Raw genomic sequence first — 16,707 nt, 5'->3', positions numbered from 1 at the left:
TTTGTTTTGTTTTGTTTTTTTTTTTTTTTTTTGGTTTTTCGAGACAGGGTTTCTCTGTGTAGCCCTGGCTGTCCTGGCACTCACTTTGTAGACTAGGCTGGCCTCAAACTCAGAAATCTGCCTGCCTCTGCCTCCCGAGTGCTGGGATTAAAGGCGTGCGCCACCACGCCCGGCCGATTTAATTGTTTTTAAGGGTAGAAAGGAGAAATGATGGTAATTGCTTTAAAGGAAATTTAAAAAGTCTATGCCATTGCAGGCAGCTGAGTTCTTTGAACATGGGAGGAGGAAGAAGATATAGTGGCCATGCTAGGAAAGAAGTAAGGCCCAGGCTTGAGAGGTGCAGAAAAGAGCATACCAATCACGTGAGAACTGGGGAAGAGTGGCCCCAGGCCCCCCAGCCCCAAATGGGTCTAGGGCAACAAAGATAAAACACAGATTTTAGTAAGCAATAACTCATGAATATCAGGGGAGGTGTTAGCTCTGTGGAGGCTTGGGAGTAGCCCAGCCATTGAGCTGCTCAAGGCATTTTAAGATATAAGGCTTCCCGAGTGTGTCTTTCATTTGGGAACCCAGAACGTTGGTGCAGGTAGCAAGGAATGTGCTGCTGCCTTAGCCACCAGGTCGATCTGAGTAACTGGCAACTACAACAGTGCCCTGCTGGCGTCATTCCATCCAGAACCTGCTGCTTCTGTTTCTTAAAGACTGGCCAAAGTTCAGCTGGCTCATCCCATTCTTACCCCGTCTCTGCTGCCCTCTGCCCTGTGCTACATGGGGTCCTAGGTAGGCTGTTTCTCTTCCTGTAGCCTCAGTCAGCACATGGAACACCTAGTTCTACTGACCTGGAAAAAAAATGTGTATTTGTGTATGCATTCAGGGTGTATGTATGTGTGTTTCAAGGCTACAAGGTTTTCCTGAAATCTATAAATCTGAGCTTAACAAACCGTGGTCACTCTTACAGTGATTAGGAAAGTCATCCAGTAGCCCTGCCCTTGCCATATTGCACTTTATTGCAGAGCAGTCAGTGTCATTTCATGTACCCACCTGGAGTACCTCCTCAAGTCTTCGGGAACGTCGAGCAGCTGTGCTCACACCTCACCTGAAGAGAACAACCGTTCTCTCAGTATCGTGAAGCCATGTGGCCCCGCCACTGCTGTGTTGGGGAAGGACTGGCTGTTCTCACTCTCTAGGCCACATCGTCATTTTCTCAGGCTCTCAGCCTTCTACCCTTCGTCATTCCTGCACCTGCTCGCCTCGCACCTTAAGACTAGATGCCCATCTAAGGCAGCGGCAGGGACAGTCAGAGCTTCTAATTACGGCAAACTGGAGTGTTCCAGAATTTTTAGAATCGTTTATTATTATACTTGAAGAGTGGCACTTCCAGCACTCTGAGGAACCTCTCAGAAACTGTTCCCTAACTGGTGTGGGAGAAGCTACGGTTGGTGTCATTTTAAAGGTAATCGTAATTACTCTTACGTTCTTACCTTTTAAGTGATAGTCTGGAAACCAAGAAGATAAGAAACCTAGTTCCTCCCTGCATTCTGTCCTCCTAATCCCTAGCCGTGTCATGGGAGTGATGGTAAATACACTCCCAAGTCCTGGTCCCTCCCGGAGCTTCCCAACAGGTAAGGAAGGCTTGTGGACACAATCTCACTAGTCCATCGTTTTCTTTTAGAACTGGTGGAGAGCCCAGGTGAGCAGTGACCAGAGGAAAGGGCTCTGTGGAGGTGATACACCACCCAGACAGGAGAGGATGGGCCTTCGAGGAAACCCGCTTTCAAGCCCCAATATATAACTACACCACTTAGAAACAGTCAACAGGAAGCTTTGTGTCGAGAATTAGGACAGTTTATTGTTTGACCAACATGCTGAGTCTTTTCCACATATTACACAGTTGAATGTAAAGTCAATATGGCCACTGTGCCTTCTGAGCCCAGTACAGATGGAAATGCCGCCCTCTGCTCCTCACTTTAAAGGACAGGTGAGAAGTCAACACATCACAACAGGCAGGCTGGCCTTCGTTGCTATGGAGGCGTCCTGCCTCCTGAAGGGCCCATCTGAACTCCCGCTGCATGGATTTCCTGATAATTATACCCTGCGGAGAGTGTCAATCAGACGGGGTCTGGAGTCCAAGGAGTGTGCACATTGAAACTGCAAGATTTCCAAACAGTGAAGAAGTTGATTTCAAACAAAAATTAAAAGGGTACCCTGACTACTGGTGTGTGTGAGTGTGTGTGTGTGTGTGTATGTGTGTGTACACAAGACAATGCAAGTAGATTTGGGGACCACTCTTCTTTACAGTGAGAGCCCAAAATGCACCTATCTTCTCTCTAGCTAGTCAGGCTGGGAAGACCCTTAGGTACTAGCCATGGAGTAGAGATGGCTTAAGGGACGCTAGCACAGCAGTCCTGTCTGAACACCGCAAGGTCAGCAACGGATCAAGAATGCCAACACTAGTTCTGATCCTCTCTGGCTTGCAGGTGACCTTTTCTGTTCTGGTTCTCCCACCCGTGAAACAGGAAGGGTTTGGCTCCCAGTGCTGTGGCAAGGTGATGGTGCCTCCCATTCTTGGGGGAGAGGTAGTTTAGAAACTATTGAGCATCTGACACAGACTCCTGCTGACTGGCTCTTGGGTAGCTCTAACTCAGCTCTCTTCAGCCACTTTGCTGACAGCCGCTCCCCCATCCATATGGGAAAGGGATAAACTGCCCTCCCTGCAGGAGGCTGAAGCCAGCCGTGCTTAGATCTCTGACACTGGTTAGCCACTGGGTTACAGAGACTAGGCCCAGGCGTCTATACTCCTAGCTACCACCTTGCAACCCTTGTCTTTGTTGCCTGAGACATTGAACTGATGTGGCCATGGCTTCCTGGATCTTGAGATATTGCGAAATGTTTAAAGATGGCGACAGGGAGCAGTGACTGGCAGCAGCAAGGCCCTAACCACCCAGCATTCTAACCTCTGACCCCACAACAATACTACTTACGCTACCTGCCCTTTCACAATCTCTGCACTGCTCACAGTTTTGCTGACAACTCTCTTTCAAGTCTCTTAAAGAAAAGGAGGAGGGCCATGCCCATCTGCCAGGCCAGGCAGTGTCCAGAGAGAGGAACTGAATTACTGCATTGACATCATGCCCTAAGAGGAACCCTCCATTTTGTCCTCTGACTGATCTGAATTTAGCAAAGATGGGGGCACAGATAATTTCAGGATGTCTTTATGAGAACCTGACTGGATCCTATGTACAAGTAGGATGGTGGTGGCGGTCAGGGGGAAAGCCCAGGTCCAATACAGTTCTGTTGGGGCCTGGCTGCCTTGATTGCCTTTTGGGAAGGAGATGGGTAGCTTGGCTGAGGAAATAAGGCCAGGGCACCTCTGGAGTGGGAGAGCGATGGGGCAGAACCCTAATTCTCAGGGGCCGCGGGGCTGGGAGAGTTTAAACTCAAGGAGGGGGGTTTGTGTACAAGCTTGGAAGGCAGGGCTCCTTAGGCCAGATCGACCAGAAATGGCATCTGCCATGGTACCTGCTGTTTCTAGTAGCAGGCCATGATGTCTTTAGACTGTGTGCACAAGAGAAGTGAACGGATTTTCTAATTCGAGTTACAGGAATACAAGAAAGGTTATTCAGTGTCCAGAAGGTTAAAATTCACCCTACATTCATTCAGTGAAAGCCAGTAGAGAGTGCTGTCAGTGGGGCTCTGCCAGAGGCCACCAGCAAAGCCCCTCACTGCCAACCAGGCTGCTGTCACCACGGGCTAAGTATGCTTTCTTCCAACAAGCACCACATGGGTGGGGTGTCCACACTGGGGGACACTGGCCCACGACGGCATGCACACCTGTGCACACAGGTACAAAAAGCGGTGGTAAAGGTAGTTTTGTGGACTACTTTTGCTTGTAGTTTAACACATCTATGCACTATTTTATTGAAGGCAAGACAACCACAAATTATTTGACAATATTGAGTTATTTCTTATTTCAATACACTGCATACTTTTGAACTTCCAAAAACCGGAATCACAATGTAAGTTCCAAGTTGTGAGTGGGAGAGACGAGGATATACACTGAGCACATGTATATGTGAGGATGTAAGTGTGTGTATGTGTGCGCGCGGAGGGTGTATACACAAGTCTATCTCTATGTATAATTATGTACACACATATAAAAACTAAACACGTGACGTTTCGATTATGCTCGTACATTGGTCCTTGCCTTCTGGAGGAGGTACCCAGGGCAGTCCTGCTTCCTCTCTTCGTCATCAGAACTGGCTTTGACACTGTCTCCCAGGATGGAGTTGCATGACAGGCCCACTCACAGAATCAGCCCTGCCACGCAGGCTGCCATTTTGAACTCATTCTTTGAGAGATTCCATAATTCATCCCAACCTCCTTGTTGGAGTTCTGCCTTGTGGAGGCAATTCACTCTGCCCACCAGCAGTCTGGAAGAAGAGCCAATGCTATGGGGCTAGGCTGTTCTGATTAGAGTCACTGCCCCAGGCCTGCCCAAAGGCAAACAGGGGCAGTGAGTCCGGGAGCGTTTAGAATGTGAGAGCTATTCTGCTGTGAGAAGAGCACTCTGATAAGAGACTCTGAAGGTCTTCAGTCTGGGGAATGAGTGGAAATAGCAAGGACAGCCTGCTTGGGGGGGGGGGCAGGTTGCAGTGCCCTGGGGCAGCAGCCTTCTGGAAACCCCACAGTGACTCCAAGATGCGTGCAGTGCAGCCGCCAACACTCCCAAAGGTATTCATACAAAGATTTCAAACGTACCGTGCCAGAGGTGAGGACACATCGAGAAATCAGCTTTTCCAGAACAACATTCGGCAAGATTAGTATCCGAGGGTCTGACAACATGGAGTGTCCGGAGTCATGGCCGACTCCTCTCACTTCCTCAATGGTAGCTGCAGTGATGGCAGGTGCCCTAGGCTTCAGCGTCCCTGAGCCACCCAGCATCACACATTGAGTTGGCGAGCCAGCCTAACCATGTGTGTCAATGGTTGGGCCAGTAGATTACACACTGCCTCAGCCCTCAGCTGTCAAGCGCATCCCATCCATCCTTCCAGTAACTTCTTGTTGTCTGTCACCGGGTCAGCCCAGAGAACACACGGCTGCCTGTACTTTCTGGCTCTATGGTTATTTTTTCAGGGAAGGAGAAGAGGCAGAAGCAGCCAAGGAGCCTGCTGCTGAATCTACAATCCACGGGCCTTCATCTCCTCTCAGGGGCCTGCCATTGTGTCCCACTCTGCCAGGGCAGAACTCGACAATACCCCCTCCGAGGCTGTTTTGTTAGATTTTTTTGTTAGATTAAAGTTGGATTTGACTGTGGAGTGCGGGTTTGGTTGGTTTGGGCCATGTGACCCAGAACTAGAACTAGAATGTAATTACTACTGTTCAGTTAATTGCTTTAATTTTCTGGGCTGGGGGGCGGGGGTAGGAGGAAAATAGAGGTGACACACAGTTCCAAGAGAACAGGAAGGAAGGAGTGTGTGGAGAGGTTCTCTGTAAGTTTACAAATATACAAAAACAAACAAACAAAAAGCACTTCTTTCAAATAAAAATGACTACTTTCCTAATCTGGCAAAAAGTTGTATACACATGATTTAAATTTTTTTTTAAATTTTAACAGTTTTTGGCAATCTTAATAAAGTACAATATATTACAACCAAACCAAAAAATAGTTGTTTAGGTAACAGCTGTTAAGAGTGACGTGGTCCCTGATGCCCAGCCTCCCTCCCCATGTCCCACCCTACTCCTAGAGAGAGAGAGAGAGAGAAAAAAGAAAGATCCTCCAGTCTTGATAAACTCAGTTCCCACCCCGTTAGGAAGCTATAGGAGGCAAAACAAGTGAGTGACGCTGAGGAAGCCGAGTGGGCGGAGCATTAGCAGGAGCAGCCGCCCTCGCTGGCCGGGGGCTCCTGAGGCTTGTCCAGCTTGATGTCAATCACTGTAGGAGGCGGGCTAAGGAAGAAGTGCCGGTCATCAAGACATCATGCTGTCTCTCTGCAAACCCACAGCCTCAGCTCTGAGCTCGGCTGGAGGAGGAAGGAACTGCTTCCCACCCGTTTCTCTCCTGTCTCTACCTGCCTGCACCCCACCCCCCAAACTGTCGACCCAGTGTGAACCCGGCTGTGATCTCACTATCAACACCACACAGAGGCCAGGCAGAGTCTGGCTAGAAGGTTCCTCCAGTGACGGATAAACTGTGCTTCAACTCCAGCATCTAGCAATAGATGGTTAGCAATCAGCTGGTTAACGGCTGGCCCTCCCCCAAAGTGCCTGGGAGGGAAGAGTCCCCTAGCCAGGATCAGAATTGAGTGTCCATATCATAAAGTACAGGAGGATGTGAGGTGGTGGTCCTTACCTCTTAAGGCTGCTACTGTGAGAAGCTGCATCCACGGACTAAACAGCCCCTTCCTACAGCATTCTGGGGGCTGGGGGCTGAATCACACTTGCCAAGAACACCAGAGGAGCGGATGCAAAGTGCAGGGCAGCCTGTACCTTCCCATCATCTCTGGCTACAAACCCAGACTAACTGATTGTACAAGACTTTAGCTTTGCCTCCAGCCAGGACATCTCACCACTACTGTGCACCAAGCCCTTGGATGCTCTCCAGCCCCACCCAGATCCTTGGCTGGGCTGAGTCGGGTGGGGTGGCAATGGAGCTTGCTGCTAGCATTCTAAGGATGTCTCTGTGTCCCCTCTTTGGGGGTAACATGTGAGGTTCTTTTGGCATAACATACTCTGAATTTCATTGTCTCTTTGCCTTGGCTGTTTTACTTGGCTTGCAGCCAGTATTTTACCCTTTCTGTCAATCACACAGCACGGTATATATTTTCAGTTTGATTTTTCTCCCTACCTTTATTTTCTCTATCTTGCATGTGTGCTCACAGAAAAAACATACAGTGTTACCTTGCTGGTGTGTGTGTGTGTACGCACCCCCACACGCCTGATGCCACTGGACAGTACACATAAGTAAACTTGCTTCCTTTCCCCTCCCCCTCAGCTCAGCTTTGCCCTCTCCCATCCCATGGTCCTTTTCCTCTGCTCCCTACATCTCTACAAACGCTTCCCAGACCACTGTGATGCTAGTCTCTGCTAACTGTGGTTCTGTGGTGGTCCCCACTGATCCCAGGACACTCCAGGGCCTGGCTTGCACTGCTGGTCCCGAGCACAGGCCTCACTGGGGTCTTCTCATCTTTCCCAGGTGCCCCTCTGAGCCACCTCACCCCTTGCTCAGCAGAATGGCATCCCTAAGCTGGCTCAGTGACACCCATCGCCTGGAGCAGAGGCACAGCATCCAAGATCTCTCATACTAGCATCCAGTCTTTCCCACGAATCAGCTCTGGTTTGATGATCCTTGCCCACCCCCACCCCCACCATACATGGAGGTCCCAGCAATCAAGACTGTCCCCTTCCTCAACAGATTTCATACTTTCCTTCCTTCTAGAAGTACCGCACACAGCCCTGCCCCATTCAGGCCCCCTCCCTAGCCCTGCCTCTAAGTGGCCTCATTCTAAGCCAGGTTCCTCTTCAGGTCGCAGTGAACTCTGTCCCTAGCACTGCTTGAGGTCCAGTGGACGTGCCATCTAACTTCAGCATCAGACTTCACCCGTCATCCAGACAGGAGGTTGAGGGGCCTGGGAGAACCCCACAGCTATGTGACCTTCCCACCTGGAGTTGGTTTATTTACTTACTCAGACTGAGGCTGGAACCCAGGGCCTCAGACACATCAAGCGTATACTCAACTGGGAGCTACACCTCCTGCCCACTGGCAGTCTCTTGCAGAGCAACCCACCCCTGACCACTCCCATTGGATGACATTTTGTTTTTGAGCATGGTTTTCATCTTCTGGCTTCATTAGAAAGTCCTAGTACCAGGCATCCCATGCCTCCTTGGGCTTTTAGCCCTGGTCCTAGAACTGTGTGAGGTGACCCACTGTTCAACTTGTGCCTAAGTCCTTGGGACACCTTAGGCCTTGGACCTCCCCCTTTATGTCACCATGGGAACTGTGTCATTTACCTCCTCACTCCCCTTTGCGATGCCTCTCGGAGAACCTTTGACCACTAAATCATTTATACTAATAGATGGTCCTCAAATGCTTCAGAGATCTGCAAAATATGGCATTGTAAATTAATAATAAAAAGGTTTTCATGCTAGAGAGACATGCTATGACGGCTCCTGGCAGCACCCCTAAGCTCCTTCAAAGAAGATGATGGGTACAGAAGAACCTTCGCCTGGAGCTTGCTTTAAATGTGGCAAGGCTGGACACTGGGCCCAAAATTGCCCCTCACTTCTACTGCTGCTAGGATGCTACTGTCCAACCTGAGGACAAGCAAGACACTAGGGAGCAGGTTGCCTTCCTTTGCCTAGACAAGGTAGACAAGTGCCGCCCCCGCCGAAGCTCTTACTCCACAGGACAATCTGACAGGACCTTCTGAGCCTGGTATAGCCCTGAGACTTCTGTCCCCAATGACCACAGAGACACCCTAGGGTGTCTCTGTCCAGGTAGCTGGTAAGTCTCTGTCATTTTTAATCGATTCGGAAGCTACTTGGCCTTACTTCCTACTTAAATGAAATCTACCCTTTTCAGATCTCTGGCATTAAGGACTAGGCTAGTGACAGCTTGGTACATTGTTAACAGCAGCAACCAAGGCTTCAGTCGCTCCTCAGCTGTCTTCAGGTGTAAAAATCAGGCTCCAGGCGTCACTGTCCTAGAGCTCCTACTGGGTTGAGACCCAGTGTGCCTTGTTACCAGACTCAGAAAAGAGTCAAACTCACAAGATAGAGTTCAGTGTAACTTTTCACTATTTCTGCTTTCCGAGGACTGTTCTCAGTCAACGGCTGGGTAGGAACAAAAGGTGTGAAGTTTAAAGCTTAAGCTCTGAGGATCTAAGAAAATGTTTGAGGGTCTGAGGAGGTTTTCTTTTTTCTTTGTTTTCATGGGACAACCCTCTGTTTATTTGATTAAACAAAAATAAAATATGCTGCATAGGGACACTTTTAAAGTCCAAAGAGACACCGGCTTTGTTTTAAGGCTGCAGTAGCTGATACAGCATTTCCTGAGGAGGTTTTCTAAGGCATGTAAATGCAATTTGTAAAGGCGTAAGAAAGTAACTTAAGGTATATATAAAAAAGGCTTCAGATTTCTTTCCTTTGCAGTGCTATGGTTGTATAGAGTTTTAACCTGAGTCAATGCAGTGCTAATAAGCTATCACTCTAGCTCTGGAAAAGCACTACGGCTTTTATAACAGTCACAAGCTCAAGGTTTTAGATTTCCTATGGCTGTCTTCTAAGTATAGACTTACAGGTGCTTTTTATTGCGCTGATAAAACTGCCTGGCTGATAGATACATCCAGTCTTCCGGACAGAGGGAGGAAGCCCCTCTTTCATGGTCTGTATTTGTACTGAAAATCAAGATCAAGTGTGTGTTGGCCTTGCTGCCCAACAGAAGGTCCTTGCCCTCCCCCAGCTTGTCCTCCCAAAATCATATCCTGAGCTTCTACTATGACAGAAAGGCGAGTCTGTTCTCCACAATGTGGATTTCAATGCAGATTACAAACAGTGGCAATGGCAACATGCCTAAAACTTATTTCTTTTTGTAAATTTAAGTTCTTGTAAGCTTCAGGGACTAGGCTGAATCCACCTCTCCTGGTGAATGGACTCCAGATAAGTACTGTCAGTCAACAGCCTGTTCCCCTACCTGCCTAGTGTCCACTTATTTCTGACGGTGGGATCCCCTTTCCTTGATTTTGGGGACTCCCCTCTCCCAACTACCAGGACCCTGGGTCTAAAAGTTTCAAATGTACACCTAAGAAAAGATTTTCTCCTGTATGTATCTGTCCCAGCATCCTGCCAGGTCCCCATGTTAACTCAAAGTCAGCATCTAGGATAGCTTGAAAGTGGCTGGCCCCAGGTGGTCCAGCCTCACAGACTGCTTCAACTAGGCCTGCACTTTGCTAGCCCCAGATGGTCCCACAGAGCCTACACAGCTAGGGAAATGGCCAGCTCTCCCAGGACTTGGCCAGCACCCCAGCTTTCTTGGGTCTCCAAAGATGTCCATGCTCTGAGATAGCAGGGAGCAGTCTAAAAAGCATAGGCACCCCCATTGCCACCTTACTACGACCCCTTCCTCTTTTCTTGCCTTTTATAATAAACAAAAAGGAGGAATACTATAAATCAGGAGCCCCACCAGCTTGTCCTTCAGCAACTCAGAGCTAGTAGCTTACGTCATTGCCCGCTGTGGCCAGGTGTGGTGCACTTCTACCGTCCTATGGCTGCTTATTTCCCCTATGTGACACACGCACCCTTTAAGCCTCAAGCCATCCCTGATCTTTCTCCCTCTGTGTGTCTTGTTAATTCTGTTTCTCAGTCTCTCTGTCTGTTTCTTATATCTCAACTTCGAGATGGCCTTTTACCTCCCCTCTCCCATAAACCTCTTGTGTGTGAGGTCTGCTACGTAGAGTGATCTCTTAGCAGCACACCTTGGCCCAGACCCACCAAGGTACCCCCAATGCCTAATCCTAACACTCTCTCCTTGGGGGGACACATGGTTACTATCTGGTTATCCCTTGCATAAGCTAAGAAACCCTGTTTGCTCTCCCCCCCCCCACCCCTACCTGCAAGAAGAAAGTTCTGGGCTAACATGCTTTACCTTATACAGGCATAATCCCAGCTCTTAGCTCACACATCATCTCCCTGCGCCCCAAACCTGTAAACTCCCCTTGCTTTAGCCCTGACTGATGTGTGTCTTCACTGACCTCCACCTATGAGATTGGAGAGCTGCCTCTTAATAAGCCTGCCTTTATACTTTTGAGTTGGCTTGAATTGGTTCATTTCGTTGGTGGAGAAACCTATTATGATTCTGAAGAATTGGGAGAAGCTGGGCCCCCAGTCCAGTGGGTCAGGCTTCAGGCCACGTGGGGACCACTTCTCTCCCTCTCCATTCAATGAGAGCCACTTCCCAGCCACAGCCTAACAGGTACCGGGTGCCTCTTCCCAGTTCAGGACCGAGCTAGGGATCCCCTGCCAAGTCTCCGCCAAGCCAGGACAAGCCTGTCCATTCAGAGCAAAGACTCAGTCTTTGTTCCAGGTTGGCTTTGGATTCGTTTTGTTCTAGGGAGGCTTTGGATTCAGAGACGTCCTTTCCAAGGTTTCTCCACCCCACACTCTTTGACCCCAGTTTATCATATGGGTCGCTGCATCATTGGCAAGTCCAGGAGAAGACAACGCCAGGTTTAAACCCAATCTTCAGTAGCTCATGTGGTGGCGGTTATGCAATTTATCCAAATTGGGACTGTCTTGGACCCTAAGTTCCTCTTTATTCTGTGGCTTGGCCACAATACGCCTTGGACAATGAGTCCAAATGGCCACCAGGAGGTACTGCTGACTGTAACACCCTTCATGATCTTGACAATTTCTGCTGGCGTATGGACAGATGGCCTGAGCTCACCTATGGACAAATGTTTTGGGAACTGCACTTTCGCCCTTCCTTCTGTAGTCAGTGCTCAATGTTGGCCAAGGCTGTGACACCTCCAGACACACTTTCATCTGGGGACTGGGACTACAAGACACCCTTTACTCTGACGGGACCACTTGAGTCATGGGCACACCAACCCCTTCCCCAGCCCTGTCTACTACTCCCACTCCTACAGCACCATAAGCTTGAGTCTATTGGCCAACCTTCCTCCCTATACCTGTTCCTTCCTCCTTCCCTGCCGACTTCTCCCCTTCCTACACCATCGATACCCTGACTATTGGCTAGCCTTCTCCCTAGTACCCACTCCTTTCTCTTCCCCTTCCTCTGAGACAAAAGCCAAGGACAATTAACTTCCTCCCCCTTACTCTTGTCCCCCTTGTCCCTCCCCTCCTCTCTCTCCTCCCATTGTCCCTCCTCCTTCATTACCAACACAGGCTCCGCCTACGGGTCAACCCACACCCTGGTCCCATGCACATCCTGTCCCACTTCTCCTGAACCCTCCCCTGTAGCCTCTCCTATGCAGTCTCAATATTCCAAGGCTCTTCTGCCCTCCCAGGAGGTGGCCGGAGCAGAAACAGCTGTGGGAGTTCATGTTCCTTTCTCCCTTCAAGACTTCTCCCAGACTGAAAAGCAGAGAGGCCCCTTCTCTGCCATCCCACCGGCCTATATTAAAGAGTTCTGCTTCCTTTGTCAGGACTATGACTTAACTTGACACGATCTTTATGTCATTCAGGCTCTACCCTCACTCCTGAGGAACATGGACAGGTTCAGGCTGCAGTCAGACAGTATACAGACCAGGGCCACCTAGTGGACAATACGGTCCCTGTGACTGACACAATGGTGCTGACCACAGAGCCTAAGTGGAATTATTAGCCAGGTCACATTGACCACCAATTAGAGTATGGTCCATTGTCTCCTTCAGGGAATGGAAATGGTCTCAAATAGATTGTTGACTTTCGGCAAGCTCTGCAAAATTACACAGGAAGCTAATGAAATCCTGGCCATTAAAAAAACTGGTTACAACAAACCATGGTCTAACACCTTGGCCTTGACCCAGCCTCCCCAGCAGGGGCTACAGTCCTGGCTACCCATTTTATTTCCCAGTCATCTTCAGATATTCGGAGGGCGGGGGGGAGACTGAAGATAGTCCCCAACCCCCCATACAGGAATTGGTAAAGATGGCTTTTAAGGTATTCGATGCCCAAGGGGCAACTGAGTCTTCCCGACAGGCTCAGCTATAGCAAAAGGTTGCACTCCAAGCCTAAGACTTGGCAACTGACCTGAGGCCACTGGCAATCCCGCAGACCCCATCTAGTCAACGTCAACTCCAACAAGGGCCTGTTTCAAATGCGGCCAGCAAAGCCACTGATCCCACAACTGCCCCAGCCCTCAGCAACCCATGCTGTCTGCTCACCACCCTACCACTGGAAGTCAGAATGCCCCAGTGTGGGCTTGTCCTCTGGGCCAGGCCATGAAGGTCCAGAGCCATCAGCGCAGGTACCTCAAACTCTTCCTGCCTTTAGGCTCCTCGGCCTGGCAGAGGATTGATGGCACCCAGACTCAAGGGCTCCTGTCACTCTTGCAGATCCTAGGGTAATGCGCCATGACCTTCCGGGTGGACATGGGGCTACCTTCTCTGTCTTGACCTCCCACTCGGATCCCACCATTCCTTCATCAGTTTCTGCTATGAGGATGGATGGGATCCCCTCCTTTCCAGCCAGCTATGCCACTTTCCTATATCCTTGACTGACGATTTCTCACACATCCTTTCCTAGTCGTGCCTGTCTGCCCTGTGCCTTTACTTGACCACAATATCCTCAGCCACTTCTCTGCATCCCCACAACCTCTCCTGACTCTCATCTTCTTCTTCCTTTGGTTGCCTCACAGATACCTACCCCAGACTACCCTGTATGGACTCTACCAGACCCTGTTGACCCCCAAATATGGTATATCTCCACCCTGGTAATTGCTCCGCACTACCAGCCAGTCCTAGTTTTACCCCTCTTCTTTCCCCTTTCAGACCCCAGCTCCCCACTTCTGAGCCCCATCGTCACTGTCTGAAGTCCATCAATACCCACCTCCCATGTCAGGGACTTCTAATCCCTATAGGACTTGCCTCGCAGCTCTTCCATTCTCCCTCTCCGTAAGCCCTCCAGTGCCTACCACGTGCTGGGATTAAAGGTGTGTGCCACCACTGCCCGGCTCTCTCCTTAGACCTTAATGCTAAATACATGTCTTCAGAATGTAGATGACCTATTACTTTGTAGCCCCTCCCTGTCTTTGTTCCAGACAGCCAACTCCTTGTTTCTAAACTACCTTGTCTACCCGGGATCAAGTCTCCCCATCTAAAGCTCAACTATGCTCTCCCACTGTAATATATACTCAGGTGTTCAACTTAGCCGAGGCTCTGAGACCCTCACCAAGCACGGGTTCTGAGAGATCTATAGCCCCCAACTGTGGCAGATCATATTCCTTAATTTTTGGACTTGGTTGGATTCTTTAGACCCTGGATTTCCAATTTTGCTAATACGGCTAAGCCACTATACCAGGCAGCCAAGGAGGCCCCCAGTGGGCCCCTCACCCACTCAGCTATAGCTCACCATCATTTTCCCTACTCTCTGAGATGCCTTTTTAGCAGTCTCAGTCTTGGCCCTTTCAAGACTCTACTCAGTCCTCTTTATTGACAAGAGGCTGGGGCCCTGGTCCAACCCACTGGGCCCTCTCACCGAGCCATTGATTGCTCCTCCTCCTCCTCTTCTTCTTTAAAGACTTATTTATTTATTTAATGCATATGAGTACACTGTAGCTGTCTTCGGATACACCAGAAGAGGGCATCAAATCCCATCACAGATAGTTGTGAGCTACCATGTTCCATGGTGGGAATTGAACTCAGGACCTCTGGAAGAGCAGCCAGTGCTCTTAAACTTTGAGCCATCTCTCCAGCTCCCAAGCCACTGCTCTGCTATCTAAACAACTGGACCCTACTGTGTGCGATGGCAGCCATGTCTGCGAGCCCTAGCAGCAATGGCTGAATTCACTCAAGATCACCTTACTCCAGCCTATTACTGTATACTCTACCCACTGCCTCTCTGATCTCCTGAGCCACACTTCTTTCTCTCTCCTCAGACCCTCATGGGCCCAACCCTTTTATCTGTCACTCCTGGGAAACTCCCAGGTCACCTTGGCCCCTAGCCCTGCTCTAAACTCAGCAGCTGTTCCTCCTGGTTCACCCTCCTCCATGTGCCTTCCCACTCTTGCTTAGAGCTGTGGAGGCCCTACGCTCACCCCAACCCGGCCTCCCAGACCAGCCTCTCACAGACCCACAACCCACCCTTTTTGTGGATGGAAGTTCCCTTAGAGATAACCCAGGAGTCACCAGACAGCATATGTGGTGGTCACCTCAGCTGAAATGACTGAGGCGAACCATCTCGCAGTGGAACCTCTCTTCACAAAAGGCTGAACTAATTGCTCTAACCAGGGCACTCCATGTTGCCAAAGGACAATGAGCCAATGCTGACTCAAAGTATGCCTTTCTTGTAGCTCACAGCCCCTCTGTCCTATGGAAGGAAAGGGGGTTCCTCGGCACCATGGGTGGTCCCCTTATAGCCAAGCAAGCTCTTGGAGCCCTCCAACCCCCTGCAGAGGTGGCCATAAGTCAGTGCAGGAGTAAGGGAGGGACCAGACCTCCACAGATCCAGAGCCTGTGGATAATTCCAGGGCTGACTCAGTGATCTGAGGTCTGGCTTCTAGCTCCTACAGACTCACGGGGCACATCCTCTTCCTAAGATCTTCCTACAAACCTCAGTGTCAGATGGAGGATAAAACCAGATTCCTTAACAAAGGGGCCACACAGACAAAAGATGGATGGCTTTGCCTAAATAACAGCTTTATTCTTCCCCTCAAATTGGCACCTTCTATTATCTCAGACATCCACCAGAGCCTACACATCAGACCCAAGAATCTGTTCCCATTTCTAGAGCCGCCCCTCCCCATTGACTCCACTGACCTTTGAGCCCATATTTTACAGCCTCATCCTTCCGGTCAAACATGTGCCAAGACAAACTCACAGGGGGCTCTCCAGATACGCCAGACCCTGCACCAGCTCCAAGGACACCAACCAGGACAAGACTGGCAAACTGACTTCACACACATGTCTACCCAGAAAAGACTCTGCCGTCTCCTAACCCTCGTTGACACTTTTACAGGGTGGATCCAAACGCTCCCCACCTCCAGGGGAGCAGCGGATGTGACAGCTCCTGGAACATAGGAGCTCAGTTTTGCATGCCAGGGATGCCTTGAACCTGAAAATCTCACATTCTGTGCCACCCACAGTCATTGAGAAAGGTAGAGAGAGCCTTATCAAACAACTCAGAACTCTCACCCGAGCTCAGGTTACCCTGGCCTTCCCTTCTCCCAAGTGCTCTCACCTCTGAGCTACCCCACATTCTCCTACGAGCCTCAGTCCTTTTGAGCTCATGCACGGAAGGCTGTTTCTCCTCAGCCAACATGCGCGGGCCCAGACTCCCCCATTGGCCAGCGACTTGCCCTGTCCCTCCCGTGCTCCCTTATCGGCTCACACACTGACAACTATCCCCACCCCAATATCAGCAGACTCAGCCACTGCCCACCCCTGTCCCTTTCCCGGGGTCAGGGGACCAGGTGCTTCTCAAACAACTATCTTCCAAATCTTTAGAGATCCAGTGGCTCGGACTCTACATGGTAATCACCACTCCCTCAGCTGCCAAACTCCTAGGATATCAGTGTTGGCACCATCTATCTAGGCTCAAAAAGGCCCCAGCCCAAGATGGCTGGTCTGTTTTAGCAGTTGGCACCCACCGCTCTCAGGTTCTACAGGGATTCTCAAAACCAGGTCTGAATGGTCAAATGTGACAACATTCACTTTATTTGCCTCTTCCTTTTCCTGGGTCACACCCTTTCTCTGCTGCCATAGGTGCCAGACACCGAGACACCCCTGCCTGGTTGTCCAGCTAGGTGAGACCAAATCAGCTCCAACATACTGCTGATGCTTCCATGTTCAGCCATCAAGCCTGTGAAACCCACAAGGACATCGCGGGCCAAGCAGACTGTCCCTCTAAGGGGTGCCAAGATGGTATTTCCATCCCAGTATCTTTCTTTAAATGTACAAGGACTATTGCTCCTCTATGATTGCTTTACCCACGACCACCAGATGGAGGAAGTTTGTCATTCCCAAAGGGTCAAAGAACAAAGGGGTTGCTCATGGG

General features: G+C 50.0%; 1 protein-coding gene across 1 annotated transcript in view; it reads right to left on the bottom strand.

Annotated features, from left to right (window-relative positions):
- Positions 1-1,813: 1,813 nt before the first annotated feature.
- Positions 1,814-16,707, bottom strand: part of Rab6b (RAB6B, member RAS oncogene family) — a 72,358-nt gene continuing 57,464 nt past the window's right edge. Inside the window, exon 8 of the mRNA XM_021172658.3 lies at positions 1,814-5,932. Coding sequence (XP_021028317.1) covers positions 5,868-5,932 — 65 coding nt within the window. The 3' untranslated portion in view covers positions 1,814-5,867. The remainder of the gene's footprint in view (positions 5,933-16,707) is intronic.

Source organism: Mus caroli, unplaced genomic scaffold (genome assembly GCF_978045245.1).
Source record: "Mus caroli unplaced genomic scaffold, Mus_caroli_1 scaffold_11, whole genome shotgun sequence".
NCBI lineage: Eukaryota > Metazoa > Chordata > Mammalia > Rodentia > Muridae > Mus > Mus caroli.
The sequence above is the reverse complement of the archived record's forward strand: the minus strand, read 5'-3'. Positions and strand labels throughout refer to the sequence as shown.